At 33.2% G+C, this 17,029-nt stretch overlaps 1 protein-coding gene across 1 annotated transcript; it reads left to right on the top strand.

Moving 5' to 3' along the window:
* Positions 1–5,335: 5,335 nt before the first annotated feature.
* Positions 5,336–17,014, top strand: LOC146538513 (uncharacterized). The gene is made up of 8 exons (XM_085187106.1): positions 5,336–5,741; positions 6,273–6,386; positions 6,845–7,354; positions 7,515–7,822; positions 14,237–14,458; positions 15,189–15,300; positions 16,019–16,123; positions 16,839–17,014. Exons 1-8 carry the CDS (start codon positions 5,601–5,603, stop codon positions 16,995–16,997), a joined length of 1,671 nt encoding a protein of 556 aa, XP_085043232.1. The 5' UTR covers positions 5,336–5,600; the 3' UTR covers positions 16,998–17,014.
* Positions 17,015–17,029: the final 15 nt, after the last annotated feature.

Below are 17,029 nucleotides of genomic sequence, written 5' to 3'. Positions count from 1 at the left end.
TACATTCCCATGACGCAGCACTTGCACCTCGCGGAATCGAACAATAGTGTTTTAGTATTTTGATGATTTAACTGTTTTGAATTATTTAAAATTTTAATAAAGATTCTCTGTCTTCAACTTGCTTTAAAACAGAAAGGTTGTTTATAAAATTAAATAAATAATTTTTAAAAAGCCTTTTTTTCGCCTGAGTAATTTAACTCTGTTAGTGAAATTTTTGCACTTTGCTGATAACAGTGCTTTCGATCCAAAGGTGTGCAACCCAAAAACGTACAAAATCGATCCAATTTTGGACTATTTGAAAAATAAATTCAAGGCTTTATACGTACCAGATAAGGAACTATCAGTAAATGAGTCTCTTTTGTTATGGAAAGGAAGACTATCTTGGAAACAGTACATTCCATCGAAAAGAAGTCGATTTGGTGGTAAATTGTATATGCTGTGTGAAAGTAAGTTAGGATACATAATTGATTTCCTTATATATACAGGTAAAAATACGCAGTATGGTTTGAACTATACAGAAGAAAAGGCAGGAAAGTGTATTGTTCTTGAATTATGTCACGATTTTTTGGAAAAGGGACATACGGTATACCTCGATAATTGGTATACTAGTGTTGATTTAGCTGACGATATGTGCAGAAGAAAAACCAATGTTGTAGGAACAATGAGGAAAAATAGAAAAGGAATATCATCTGATATAAAATCGCGTATTTTGAAAAAAGATGAATATATTGCAAGGTACAAGGACAAAATAATGATTATGAAATGGAACGACAAAAGGGACGTAATTATATTGAGTACGATCCACGACAATAAATTTATGGAAACGGAAAAACGAGGGAAAACCATATCAAAACCGGAAGTTATCGTTGACTATAACAAAAACATGAGAGGAATTGGTCTTGCAGACGGACAAATGAAAACTTATGAAATTGCTAGAAGTCAAGTAAAAAAATATTACTATATTTTTTTTTACATTCACTGGACATGGTATGTTTGAATGCATATCTTTTATACAAAAAAGATGGCGGTCATCTCGATAGGCTCCATTTTCTCATAGAAATTGTCGTAAAATGCGGAAATGTGTCACAGTCGCCATCAACTAGTAAGGGACGCCCTTCTTTGACACCAAAACCAGCTAGACTAATTGAAAGACATTTTGCGGATTATATACCATTCGAAAATTCAAGAGTAAACGTAACCAGGAGATGCAGTGTGTTATTCCAAAGGTGTTAGGAGAGAATCGAGATTCTGGTGTCCTGACTGCTGTGTTGCCTTGTGTATGCCACACTGTTTCAAGCAATATCATACTGCGAAATAATTATTATAATTTGTTCAATAAATTCCTTGTACATTGAATACATTTGAATTATAAAATATTTTATCAAAATAAATAAAAACCATAAGTTAAAAACGATATTCCTTTATTATTTGAGGTGTGATATTACTTATCGCTGCGAAGAAAAAGTCCCCATTCTGAAACGAGTTGAGCAATAGCTAATTCCCCGGCTAACAGGTTAAGTAGGTATGTATAGTTATATTATCTATTGTAGCTAGGATATAAATGCAATGTAGTTATAATAATAAATTAGTCTATATTCAGCAATCGAGTGTATCATTACAATCTTAAACCGTACAATTGTTTAACGTTTAAAATATTTAATATTTATAGCCAAATATGTCTTTTACATCTACCCCCTTTTTTAAGTGTTGTTTTTATGGCGTGATGTGGCGTAAATATATTAATTAGTTACTTTTTAGGAAATATCTTATTATATTCAATAGTCATAATTAATAGCATATAATTAAAATAAACTGTCTGTCTGTATTTTTAGAATGAATGTCAATAATAATTTGGCTCCCGACAAAGATAAGGTTTTTGATGATGCGATTCCCGGACCTTCGCGGAAGAACACATCCACGAGTTCGAGTAGTTCTTCATCGGAGCTCTGATTCTGAGTCGGATAGTTCTCATTCTAGAAAAAGAAAGTCTCGTCATAGACGTTCAAAGAAGAAGAGTCACCATCGTCGCCGTTGTCGCAGTTACTCCAGTCATAAGCTTGACAGTCTATCTAGACAAGTGGCTAAAAAGCAATTAATTGTCAATAATAGTGACACAAATTCTGTTGAGTGCTGTGAACATAATGAAGCTTTAGACTTAAATGTAAGTCATAATTTATACGAAAACGATTGTAGCAACTGTAATCCACAATTTAGCCTGTCAGATCCAAATTTATCCAAACTAAATTAAATGATCCTGCCTACCCGAAACCTTCTAAAGAATATTTTAAATTGCTTTGTAATATTCAGCATTTCGATCAAAACAAGTGGTGTGACTTGAGATATGCTGAAACACAAAAGAATTACGTACAGTCCCTGGCCAGATTATTAGACGCCCTTCTGTTTTTTAATGATTTATTACTTTAAGCGAGTTTATTTGCAGTAGTTTTACATATAGACGTAGATTCAATAGATTTATTGTTGAAAATGATATTAAAAATAATATTGATTATCTGTAATGCCAAATTCATTACTATATTTTTTTACTCCATCTAGCGAAATACACTTGTACGAAGAAGTTGATGATTATTTAGATCCACCAGCTAACAAGCTCAAGAGGAAATTTATACCACAATCCCTTTAGCAGTTAAGAAAAACTACGGCTGGTCATTTGCCAATGATTTATAATGAGTCTGGTGAGCATAGATGTCTCTTACCAGGATGTAAAAGTAAAAAAGTAAGGGTTTATTGCTCAAGCTGCAGTAAGTATTTGTGTTTAGTCCTTGGGCGAAATTGCTACAAGCAATACCATGAAAAAATAAAATTTTTATGTTAATAAACGTTCTATTTCTTTCTAATATTTTTAAGTTTCAAATAACTCATTTTACATAACATTTAAGCGAGAGTCAACTATAAGTGATTCGACAAAATTATTGTGTTGTTTTGTTGCTATAATATTATAAAAGTTATTTTAATATTATAGAATAATAAATACAGGCCGCCCTCCAAACAGGTGGACCGACGACCTGAAGAAGACAGCGGGAACCCGCTGGATTCAAAGGTCGCAGGACCGGACGGAGGGGCGAGCATTGGGGGAGGCCTATGTCCAGCAGTGGACCTTAAAAGGCTGATAGAAGGAATAAATAAATATTTTTATTTTCTTTAAAGTGTGTTTAATGATAATAATGTTGATTTTTAAATAATTATATTCTTAAATAAAGAAATTGTTAAAATCCAATCTTTCTTTACATTTCCTTAAAAATATCTACTTCTCCAAGCTATTGGACGCCAAATGGTCCACTGGTGGACACAATTTAGATTGTGTGGACACAAAGTAGGTAAAAAGCCTAATTCTGAAGTTTGTCTATTTAAAAAAAAAACAAGATGTTTCAAACAAAAGTGAAAGTTAATCTTAAAAAAGACTATATAGTGACCACATTACATAAATTTTGCATTGAAACTAGTGCTGTGACATTTTTATTTTCTCCTTTGAACTTGCCAACTGCACTAAATGGATACGAACAGGCGAAATGACCCTATATAAATAATAATTGGGCATAGTTAAAACGAAGGGAATCCCTAAAAACATAACCTCGGACAAGTCCTAACTACTTCATTCCATGACACTGAAAATATGGTCCCCAATATATAAAAATACTGCAATAGTTCCGAGTCTGTTGCATGTTCTGCTACTGTATGTTAGCAATATTCTTTTTTATATTAGCTGCATATTCTATACCCACATACAGAATAGTGCATAGGAAAATCTAGTGATAAGAGGACCCATTCTCCACATAAATCTTACCCACAAAGAGTTTGGGTTGGATAGTCCATTTATCAAAAAAAAGCCATAGGCTATACATAATGGTAATCATTTCAAAAGAGCAACACTGTACCACTGGGCAAAGTAACCATGAATGTTTGAGTGTCATATGTCATACACAACAAATAGTTATTTTGGTTTAACCACAGGCTGTGGCTTCAGAAAGGCTAAGAATTTGTAATGTTCTTACAATAACATACATCATGAGGTAACAACAGATCACAATTATGTGTGGCATTATGTCTTAGGTGGCAGACAAGATGAAGAGTAGTAGCATGGTGATGGGGGCACCAAACAGTCCACAAAGCTATTTAAACATACATATGAAATTATATTGTTTGCCTGGGGGGCGCTGCAAAAGTACTTTGCCCCGGGCACAAGTTAAGCTCGCTACACCACTGACACCTAACCATCATAAACCTTGATGCGATAAAAAACAGCTGGGAGCTAATACATAAGATTGCTAATACATACTTTAAAAGGTAATAAAACTATTTTCTTTCAGTCCTATATGTCCAATGAGGGATAAAAGGAAAACATTATATAATAATTTGGACTTTTCTTAAAGAATATATAAATATATTTACGATACCATAACTTTGTTGTACAAATGCTGTATATTATTATTTGTCTAAAATAAGTAGTTAATAATTTTCATGAATGTAACAATTTCCTCTAGGACTGACACTACTGACATTTTTATATAGCGTGATGATTGATGAATCAAAAATAATTGTAATAGCCTAATAAAATAAACAATATAATGATGTTAAATACAACCTTTTCAAACCTAGACGACAGCCAGCAGCTTTGTTCTGTTCTCTTATTTGTTAGGAGAACAAAAGAAGATCCAGTGCAAAATTGCATATAAATAATATACACCATATTATTCGTAAGCCAGCAGTTCAATTGAATAATAAAAACAAAAAGTAATATATTTCTTGACTGTTACTAAAAATTAAAACACTAAGCAAGTAAGCAGCTAGGCTAGATGGCAGCAGGCACACGCTAGTATTAGGGATGTCCGATGATCATCGATGTTAGCAGACAAAATATCGATGTTTTAACATCGATGTTGCAATAATTAAAATATCGTAATATCGATGTTACATTAAATAAAACATCGTAAACTCGATGTTAATAGGAACACATTATCGAAATTTGGTCTTACACGTCATACTACAATGAGTGTTCACGTGTTTATTTCAATTTAAAAAGAAATACCGCAAGCAAAAACATTACTACTTTTAGTCTTATAAATAGTCGTTTTATGAACTTTTATATATCCTGCATATTTTTTATATGGAAATTACTATTTCTCTGTATTTTATTATCTGGCTTTCGTCTTTTTCAAAATCCGAGTTGGCAACTTGGCAACACTGGCGTTCTCACTACTAATAATGACTAATTTTCTAATTTTCTAACTACTAATTCTAACACTAACTAATTTTTTTAATTGATCGATACGTTGTTGGGGTTAGTCTGTTTTCTTTTTAAACGGTCTTATTTAGCTCACCCCGTTCGTTTATTTATTTTTGTTTCAATTTCAAAACTGTAACACAGTGACAGCGTCACTGACTGACAGCCTGTCAGTATCACTCTGTGGCATCACTAACATATCTTAATAATTATCAATATCAATAATATCAAAATCAATATTGATATTTGATAGACCGCCATCCACAGAACACATTTACATTTATTTTACACACGCCATCTTACCTCAATATATTTTTACATATTTATTATTAATTTAAGTATTATAATAAAATAACATGGAATGGAAACTAATACAGTGAAATTAGAAATGAATAATATTTGTAGGGGATGTTTAAGTGCTGATAGAAATTTAAGACCACTATCAAAAGATTGTGCGGATATATTTTGGTATATATTGGGAACAGAAAATGTTATACCAGAGGTAATTTTGTAATATATAGCTACAAGTAAATCTATAAATTAAGAGGCAAAGCACGGCGTTGCCATTCTCCACTCAACCCCAATACCTTCAAAATTCGGCAGAAAATGGAGGAGTAACGATACATAAGAAGAAATAAATACAATAGATGTTATCTTCATTACACTATAGAATTTTTTTAGCTTCATGCTCTTTCCTGCACAAAGAACAGTAGGCAGAGGGAACTGGTAGGCTTAATGCTTAAGAGACTCTATTCCTCATTAAGACACTTCTCTTCCCCACTTTACATTGAATTCTCAAGTCATTGTGTGTTGAGTGGTAGACTTCAACTCCACACTACTTGCCCCAGAACAAGGAAATGAAATTTTAAATATATTTGCATTTCCTCAAATGGGAATGGAATCCATTCTTTGTGTCTACACCATAACCCCTTGAAAATTATTGCCATTATTCCCTCTTGTTTTTTTTACTGGATAATGTAAAATATTTCATCCTAATGACATTAATTAAGACATTTTATGTTATTATTTTTAGGATTCAATGTATTTTAATTTATTAGTATGTTGGGAGTGCACTTCTGTATTAAGAAAAATTTCAATATATCAAAAAAGATTTAGAACATCTCAAATAGTGTTTCTGAGAAACTGGGTATGTCAATACTTAATTTTTTTCTTAGTATAAGTACTACATGCAGCACAAAGTAGGGTAGGCAGTGGGAACCTAGGAAACTGGTCTTAAGGTTCTAAGGCCATTCTCCAGTTTCTGTTGAATTCTAGAGGCATTGTGTGTTGAGTGGCAGAACTCAACATTTTGCCTTGTGACCAGAGCAAATAAAAATATTAAATATTTAACTAATAGTTTACAGTATACTTAATTTTTTTAAATTTCTTGTTACTTGGCTTCCTGCTGTATCTTCTGAAATGTAGCAGGATAGGTAAAGGGAACCCAGTGTTAGGCAATTTGTGCTCATTTAGTACAAAGACAATGCACTGCATTGAGTTCTGCCATTTGACAAACACACTATATCTTGCCAGTTGTCTACCATGCTATCGAGGAAAAAATCTGAATTTTAAAGAATATATTAAGTTAACTTGGCTTTTTTTCAGATAGGTCCATTCTCTATAGGAAGTTTATCTCTATTATCAACTTTCAACAAAAATGACTATGATACAAGTATCAAATATGAAGAAGAACAAATTAAAGACACTAAAATAGAATTAGATATAAATATAGACAAACTTGATTTCGAAACAAAAGATGAAAAAAAAAATAAAATTACTATAAAGGAAAATATTAGTTATGATTTTGTTGATGATATTCCTAAAAATAGTGATTCTGATGATTTTGTTGATATTTCTGATGAAATAGAGGTTAAAAAAAAGAAAAAGTATCCATATATAAAGAGCATATGTAAAAAAATTATGAAATGTTCCCGAGCTAGTTACAGTAGTGGTATAGAAAGTCATATAGAGAGTGTTCAATTGAAAATTGAATATATTAAAGATATAATAGGTAAAGGAAAAAAAATTAAGGGTAGTATACTATCAAGAATGTTTACAGCGATGAAAGAAATTATAAATACAATGAATTCAGATTTGAAACAAGATGAGACAAATGTGAGTAAAATGTTTTTTTTTATATTATATGTTAATTAGGAATACATTACAACAATATGTAAATATATTTCGAATATAGTAGCTATGCTACGCTATAGCGCGAAGCTGCATTTTTTTTGTTAAATATTGAAGTATATTTGTTTTCTTCACTTCCGTTCAGGCAAACGGCGTAAAATGTTCCCATTGTGAAATATACTTATCAAATCGACATTTGTTAAAAGAACACTGGAACGAGCACACTGTAGATGCTATTAATTGTATATACTGCGAGAGAATGACAATTTATATAAGTGAAATGTCTAGACATTTGAAAAGTTGTCATAAATACAATTTTGAATGTGAATGTGGTTATGTATGCCGACACCGGGCGACTTTTTACCTGCATTATAAGAAGTATCATACAGAGTTTATGTGTCATCATTGTAAGAGTCGATATCTTAGAAAGGAGAGATTAGAGAAACATATTAGGTAAGTTTCCTTTCATATCCTTCTAATATTGTAGGTATATGAGCGGGCCGCTCGCGGCTTCGTCCGCTTATCTCTTTCTATAAGCTTATAATTTTATAATGGTGCATTTACCAACAGATTGATGAAATAAATTTATACATTCAATCATGAACAACTTGTTTTCATAATTTTTGACCAAATAAAAAAACAACGAATTATTTTTTACTAAATAAAGTACAACAGAAAACAACGACGCCAAAGAATGCATAACTCTCGTTTTCGAGTACGAATATGGTTGTACTTAATTGGTTAATATTACCAAAACAATACTACAATGACAATCTCCACAAGTGCACGTTTGCTCTTATTTTTCTGTAAATGGCGATGGGATCTAATCTTTAAAATATGAGAGAACCTTATATCCATCTCCCGTAAATATAGCGTTGAATTATTTTTATATTACATCTTATCGTCCATAACAAAAAAAATCCTTGGTGATGGAATAACTTCCCTCATAAGCTACAATATGCATGCCAAATACCGGTTATTTATAAGAGATATGTATCCGATGTCGCGGACTTTTATAACTATTTCTTGCTTCGACGGCGTTCATAATTTTTATTATCTATTAAATTATTTAAGGTTAACCCTATACTTGACAGTGGATAATTAAAGGCACAAGCGTATTAAATATATCTGAAGCATAACTAAAAAGAAAATGTTATTTTTTCTCTTCGTATTTGCCTTGTATAATAGGTATATAATATTCTTTATTGCACAAAATATACATAAGAAAACAATAAAATACATTTAGTTCGCAAAGGTGGACTTATCTCTATAAGAGATCTCTTCCAGCCAACCAGTGGAAGTGGATGAGTTACAAGTAGCGGGTGAGATCATAGTACAATTAAGTTATTACTTTAAACATTTAGTTAACTTAGCACAAACAAAACAAAATACACATATTATATTACAATATATAAATACATAATTAAAACAAATATATATGTGGATATACATATACACACTATATAAAATATATAGTTTCATACATACACATATATATACATATAGTTATATAATAAATATATAAAAAAATAAAAAAGAAATATATAGATATATGAGATGAAAATGTGGAAGTAATTACAATATGAAGTTTACGAGTTTAAGGTTGCAAGCAGATATTTTTTAAGCTGGGATTTAAAGGACATTATAGATGGACTTCTCTGGATAGATTTAGGAAGTTGGTTCCATAGGGATGCGGCATAAACAGAAAAGGATTTTTGGAAGAATTTAGAGTTACTCTTTGGTATGTCAAGTGTCGGTATGACACAAGAACGCCTAGAGCGTGTGGGAGTGGGAAGTAAATGAAACCGGGAGCAAAGATAAGAGGGGAATTTTGAATAATTAAGGATTTTAAAAAGGAGTGAAAGGATGTGCATATCTCGGCGAAGGCGAATTGGAAGCCAATTAAGCTGAGCTCGAAATTGGGAAACGTGATCATACTTACGAAGACCGTAAATGAAGCGTATGGCGAGATTTTGAAGGCGCTCTAGCTTATTGAGTAGCTCCTCCGTCACATCCAAATAGCAGACGTCAGCGTAGTCAAGAATTGGCAGTAGAAGAGATTGCGCAAGCATAATTTTTGTTTTATGAGGGAGGAAATATTGGAGACGCTTCAGAGAATGATAAGAGAAGTGCATACGTTTACTAAGATCATTAATATGTGATGCCCAAGTCAAGTTGCTGTCGAAGGTTAGACCCAGATTTCTCACTTTGTCGTAATATGGAATTGGAAATCCAGAGTAGAGTATCTTAGGCACTGAGGTCCAATTGATTTTACTACCAAGTCTGCTACTGCTTATTATAATTGCCTGCGATTTTTTTGGGTTAACTGATAGGCCAAAAGATTCAGCCCAGTCTTGAATCGCAGCAAGATCTTCATTTAAGAGCGCGATGGTCTCAGGCAATTCATGTAAGTAGCCATGTCGATACAACTGCAAATCATCGGCATACAGGTGGTAAGGAGAAGAAATTACTTTTGAAATATTGTTAATAAAAACCGAAAATAGAAGAGGAGAAAGAACGCCGCCTTGAGGAACACCAGCAGTGAGGTCAAGCCAAGACGATGTATTGTCATTCGCTTTCACACATTGTCGGCGACCGAAGAGATAAGAGTGAAACCAGTTTAAAACTGTGGAAGGAACGTTAACTGCACGAAGAGTAGCAAGAAGTATGTCAAAATCAACAGAGCTAAAAGCATTGCTGAAATCCAGTAATACCATTGCAGTGATCTTGGTGTTATCCAAGGCACACCGAATGTCCTCCGAGATATTCAGCAGTGCGCTAACTGTGCTGTGAAAGGGACGGAACCCGGATTGGTAAGGACATAAAAGATTGTTTGAGGAGAGAAAAGAGTACAGTTGATTATGAACGATGGTTTCAAGGACTTTTGATAGGATAGGTAAAATGGATATAGGACGATAGTCAGTGATAGCGGAAGGGTTCGAGGTTTTGGGTAACGGAATGACATAAGCATTCTTCCACTGTGATGGAAAGACATTACATGTCAGCGAGAAATTGATAATGTGGGTGACCACTGGTGCAATGACATCCAACACGGGAAGAATCATCTCGAGACTGAGATTGTCACTTCCAATGGCTTTAGTGGAGATGGAGCGGACACACTTCTTGACTTCCTCTTCAGATACAGTTTTAAATGAAAAGGGAGTTGAGTCTGGTAGGACATTTTGAGATAAAGAAGCAAGTGTATGTGTTTTTATGTGGGCATTTATTTTTATATTTGGGTTTGTAAAATGAGAATTTAAGACATTAAGATCCACTGAGATCTGATGATCAGCAGTGGCTTTACCTATACCAAGCGACTCTAAGAATCTCCAAACTTGCGCTTGAGAGAGGTTCTGAATGGTCTTGTGAACGTAGCGACGCTTAGCATCCCTACACATCCTGTTGCAAATGTTCCGCAGTTTCTTGTATGCTGTGAGATTTTCTTCACAAGGAAATCTTTTGTTTTTAGTTTTCGCTCGATCGCGCTTAGTCATAAATCGTTTAATAATTGGCGTTAACCATGGTGCAGGCGCATGCTTGATACGAACTGGTCTTACGGGGGCATGAACATTAAAAATGTTAATCAGTTCAGAAGTTAGCGAGTGTACCATATCGTCAATATTAGTTAGTGACAATGTGGTTGACCAGTCGATGTTCCTCAAATCATCCCTGAAGCGTTCCAGATCAATATGCTTAAAATCGCGCTGAAGAAAAATTTTGCTTCTAACCTTGGGAGGGCGTAATTTATAAGAAAGAAAAATTAAATCGTGAAAAGAGAAAGGTGCAGTCATTTGACCATGAGAAATAATAAAATTAGGGTTAGAGACGGAGATAATATCAATCAGAGAAGGACGACAGTTAGGAAAAAAATGGGTGGGGGAAGACATGGGTAGAATATGCAAGTTATATGACTCATTCAGTGCCTTGAGCTGGTTGCTTCTAGTATCATTTTTTAACATACAGGTATTTAGGTCGCCCATGCAAATTATATGGTCATAATGATGAAAAAGACTCTCCATAATATCTTCCAAAGCACTAAAATAATTCACTTTATCATTAGGGGAATATAAAACGCCTAAAAGAATTTTTTTATAGTGTAGTTCTACTTCTAAAAAGAGATATTCAAGAATTCCTTCAGCCTGATTAAGGGAGCGAGAGATGACCCTGGCAGGGATGCTGTTACGAAGGTATATACCAACGCCTCCACCAACCCGCTCAGTGCGGTCATTCCGGAATAACTGAAAGCCTGGAAGAGAATAGCAAGCTGATGAGAGAGACGGTTTTAACCAGGTTTCCGATACAAGTACACAATCGACTACTCTGGAGCCAAAAGATGCGAGAAGATCAGTATAATGAGCTGGAATGCTCTGTGCGTTGATATGCACTAAGGAAAGCGAACCGGATGAGTTATTAAAGATATTCGATAACTTATCTACAAGCGAATCTGAATCTGAGACTGACGAGTTATTACTGTCAGCACTATCATAATTACTAGATGAGCAAGAAAAGAACTCATCATCAATATTCATAATTTTAGTATTTTATAAATATGTAAATAAAATATATATATAAATATACAATAATAAATAGAATTACAAATATATATATATATATATATATATATATATATATATATATATATATATATACTTAAAGAAAAACAACTAAATATATATATAAAAACGTTTTAAAATTAATAATATCCACGCGCACAGGTTGACTTTTGGAATAATCTGCACATTAAAGTAGTAATTAAAAGAAAGAAATACAAATATAAAAAAAAGAACACATGTAAAACAAAATGGAACGCAATCGAACATGAACAAATACAAGAACACAATAACAATAATAATTCATTTTAACATATCTTATTTATGGTATTATCTATTAACTTACTATTTACATTCTACGGCAAAGTGACACTTGTCAAATGTGTTATTGTGTAAACAATTTGTTATCATTGCTACAGTTATACATTAATATTTTCAAGTTAAACTAACAAACTAAATATTGGACGGTAATGAACTGGAAAACTGTGAAAATTTAACAAAGACAAAATAGAGAGAAAATGTAGCTTACGGTCGACAAAATTACAAATGAGTTTAAATATAAAATAAATTATGTGTAAACCGGCTGAGTTAAATTGATACAAAAAAAGAAAAAGCTACCCGGCTAAATGTTGATGGTGGACTTCATTGAGGGATTTTGTTGTTTTAATAGTTTGAGTTCTGACAACGTAGAAATCTTGACTCTGGATTTGTTATTGAGTAGTATCACTATCATGCCATCAGCTGACCAACATTTTTTTATACCAAAGTGATTGCGGGCGGCGACAAAGACGTCCTGGCGCGATTTTGTTAAAAACTCCGTCAAGGTTACTTTGGTACCTTTTAAAGCGGTTTTTGCAAGCCACACGCTAGAACGTACCTTTAGATTGCAAAACCTAACGAGGACAGGCCTGGCAGAATCTTTTTTGGCACCTAGTCTATGGCAAGATTCGATCGAAACAGGCGAAAGGTCGGACAACTTCATGTACCTGGATAACACCTCCATTGTCTTCTTTAACACGTTCTCATCTTTCTCTTCTTTTATGCCGTGGAACAAAAGCACCTTTCTTCTGGATTGTGTCTCCAAGCGATCCATACCGTGTGCAACCAACTCAATTTGTGACTTTAAAAGACTAAGTGATTTCCACACTAAAGTCTTAAAAGTATAGAAATCAGCACTCAGTGCTTTAATTGTGGGATTTGGGGCTGCAGAACTTGGCTGGGACAGGTTCTTCTCAAATTCAGCCATTCGAGAAGAGAACATAGTGGAGAGTTCATCCATGCTCTTGAGTAAGTGTTCCATTGGTGCTTCCATATTCGTAATAAGTGCAAAATTATGTGGGAAAGTGGTGTTGGAGTCAACCTAAGCACAGGTATTTAAATTTTTAACACATATGCTTATTAAATTAAATAAATTAGTAAAAAAATTAAGAGCTCTTAAAAGTACGTCTTTGCAATTGCGAATCTACCCGCGAAAAACAATCATAATAATATCATTTATTTTTGGTGCCATTATATTTGTTTCATAAAGAAAATTGCTGTTTTAACAACTGTAAGTTCATAACATTTTGATTGATTTGCAATAATATGTGGCCGTTTATTTATATTAAACTTAAGTTATGGGTACTTTATTATAGAGCCTTGGATTTTTAAAAATGTTTTGTTTTTTATTCTGTTTTTTGTTGAAGGTTACTCTGATCTGAAAGATCCGATTTGATTTTGGTCTTGTTATTTCTTTGTTTTGAATTGTTATAACAATGATTTAATGTTATTTTAAATTTTTGTCAACTTATACTTTTTAAAATTAAGTTTTTTAGCTAATAAAAAAATATTTGTTTAACAATAAATATAATAAGTATGTAATCTCCTGCCATTTAATGCACTACCCACCATCTTTTTTATACAACTCCAACGACCAAAGGTTGCCTGGAAGAGATCGTTTTAAGCGATAAGGCTGCCTTATTGTACATGTTGTTTCTACTTATTTTGTATATAATTTGTGTATATTTTATTTGCAATAAAGTATATTGTACTGTATTGTATGTTGTATAGGTATATCACCGTAAGATTATGAAAACGTTTACTTTATAACCTAACAGTCTTCTTAGTCGTAAATTTATAAACTATCCGAAAATTGTGAAGCGACATTGTCAAAAGCAAAATTTCACCATAGAATTCAAAATCTACTACAGTGGGCTCAACATATGCAATTACAGATTAGGCGATTTTTAAGTGCAAGTTAGGTTAGAAACTTAAATTTAAAAATAACTAACCTAACTAGTAGGTCAAGTTCAACACTTACTTAATTATATTTTTCCAGGGAAACGCATTTGCCCAACAAATGCGATTTATGCGGTCGTGTATATAAAAACAAAACAATTCTGCGGACCCACTATTGGGCGAAACACGAAAAACTCAAAGGGGAGACCAGTGAACTTACATACTGTGTAGAATGCGACATGCAGTTTGACAATTACTTCTTGTATAATAGACATCTGAAGAGGGCTGTTGCTCATAACCCGGTAACGGCAAAGCCGAAAAAGTGAGTGAATCTTTTGCTCATATAAAGCATTATAAATAACTGAATATTGTCACATTATAAACTATATGACAAGAATTGAGATTTTAAATAAAACAATATAATTTAAAGATAAAATTATTGTTTAAAAAAAGTTAAGGGTTCACTTACTCTACAAAAACCCTGCAATATTATTATAGACATTGTAATAAATGTCTGATTTTGCAACCCGAATTGGAACATAATCGTTTTAAAGAAATTATTTAAATAATATATAAAGATGAGGCAGGCAGGCAGTTATTTCTAATTAATTTAATATTAAACTAAAAGTTATCACATACAAATCACAATGTATATACCTAGGACATAATAAAAAGAATATAAACGACTATTATAAGCATTGTTGAGTTCTAATTAAAACTACTTAGATTAATTTACTACTACTACTACTAAAATACTTTAAAAAATCATACCTCTTATGGCCTTGATACGCCTCCCGCTGCAAAACGATGTAGTTTCGCGATGGCCTACCCTACCCTACCTAGCTCTACCTGCGTGCGTTGTCCACCCGATCTCCTAATAATTCATCAATTGGTTGGCGATGGCCGCCTGTCCGCCGTCGGACGGACGGTCGTTTTTACGTAAAATAATTGCCCCACCTGACACACTGCACATAATTGTGTAAGACATTAAATTATTTGTTTATATTTTTTTAGATTGTGAATAATATGTATTATTATTTTTATTTTTCCAGGAGTCCGTGTCCTGACTGTGGCAAAATTTTTAGTAAAACCTGCTATATGAACAGACATTACAATTTAGTACACAAGAAAAAAACTAAATTTTACTGTGAAATATGTGATAAAGTAAGTATTTAATATTATTCTTTAAACTTCACGCTGCATAATGCCGAGATAGGAGGAAACTTCCGCTTTCATTTCCTGCTAATTCTGGCTACATTGTGTGTCTAGTAACTCAACGTTGCGCTTTGCCTGTAACTCAACGCTGCGCTTTGCCTTGTTACAAATTAGTTTCCTCCAGTGCGAATGGAAACCGCAATCTAATGGTTCGATTCGCCCTCGAGTTTTTACAGTATGTGCCAATGCGCCACAACTGTTCTCGAGTATTTGAAATGTGAGTAGCTATTGAAAGTAGTAACTAAGCTTGACAATTTTTCTCACTATACAGTCACTCACTCACTATAGAGTACCAAGACAGCCTGCTTTTCGCCTGAGTTCTACAGTATATTTTTATAACTTCACGCTGTATCTCTCATGTAACGCAGGCAGAGCGGAGCTAATGTTAAGACACCGCCGCATTCTCGAGGCATTGCGTGTTGAATGGCGGAACATAACGCCTCGCCTTGCCTCGTTACCAGAGCTTACCAGAGTTACCAGGAAACTTAAATATTAAATATTACATTTCCGCGAGTGCAAAACTGAATTCGAAACCATCGCGTTTACACGTTGTGCCACCACACCACGACAGCCTCGCTATTGTTATCATTGATTACATTGAATTATTAGTAAAAACTAATAAATCTTATGATATGCCTACTGCAATAAACTACTTTATTATTTACAGTATTTGTCATCTCCATATGCTATGAGAAACCATAATAAGTATATTCATTTGAAAGAAGAGAGGAAGAGAGATAAAATGTGCCAAATATGCGGCAAATATTTCTTTGTAAGTTTTAATTAATACGTGATAAGATTTAGTTTTATGTATGTTAAAAAAAAATATTAATGATTTTACCAAATTGGTGATGTTCATAATATTAATACCACAAATAGGCTTAAGCTTAGTGTAGGTACCTGTAACTCTATTGCATCGAATCCGTAATTCTTTTACGAGGCAATGTGTACGCTTTTACAATAGGATCCTAGAAAACGTCAGAGAATTTTCTATATCGCAGCCTCGACACCAGCACGGAGAAATGGAAATATAAACTTAAAAAAAATTCCTCGAGTGGGGATCGAACCAACAACAACAACGCTTGTTTTCTTTTTAATTTGCCTAAAAGTCCCTATTAAACGTGTTTTAAGTATTTTTTTATGTTGATTAAAAATATATAGTGTACAAATACCAAACGCCCTAGAGTAGTTCTCTGAAAGAGGTCTCCATACAACACTGTCGTACTCTAATATACTTTTACTACTAAGCTCTTGTATAGGGCTATTTTTGTATAAGAGAAGATAAGAATTTTAGTTTCTTATTGAAAATCCAAGCATTCTACTGACCTTACCAATGATGTTGTTTATGTCTGTTGTCATATAAAAGGGTTATGGCACTAAATGCAAACAATAGGAACAAATGTATATAATGTTATGTAATGAATATATCTAGTTAACGCGACAATAATCGACGCTAATAATGTTTTATTTCTTTTGTTTCTTTTCAGAGTAACGCAGAGTTAAAAAAACATACAAGAACCCATACAGGAGAAAGGCCCTTTAAATGTAGATTTTGCGATTCTGCATTCACTCAACAAACTTCCAGAGATTCACACGAAAGAACACAGCATAAGGATGCAAAAAAATCTGAAAATAAAATGGAATAAATGTTATTTTTAATTGATTTGGTAGTTTTGAA

Source organism: Heliconius melpomene, chromosome 6, assembly GCF_056956725.1.
Source record: "Heliconius melpomene rosina isolate 202511_hmr_F chromosome 6, ASM5695672v1, whole genome shotgun sequence".
In the NCBI taxonomy this organism is placed as follows: Eukaryota; Metazoa; Arthropoda; class Insecta; order Lepidoptera; family Nymphalidae; genus Heliconius; species Heliconius melpomene.
Note: the sequence above shows the minus strand (reverse complement) of the source record. Positions and strands in the feature narration are given on the sequence as shown.

Excerpts from the sequence above, each read along its gene's own strand:
- LOC146538513 (XM_085187106.1), top strand. The coding sequence starts at position 5,601 with ATGGAAACTAATACAGTGAAATTAGAAATGAATAATATTTGTAGGGGA. Across the intron at positions 5,742-6,272 it reads CAGAAAATGTTATACCAGAG|GATTCAATGTATTTTAATTT; the intron begins GTAATTTTGTAA and ends TATTATTTTTAG. Across the intron at positions 6,387-6,844 it reads TAGTGTTTCTGAGAAACTGG|ATAGGTCCATTCTCTATAGG; the intron begins GTATGTCAATAC and ends GCTTTTTTTCAG.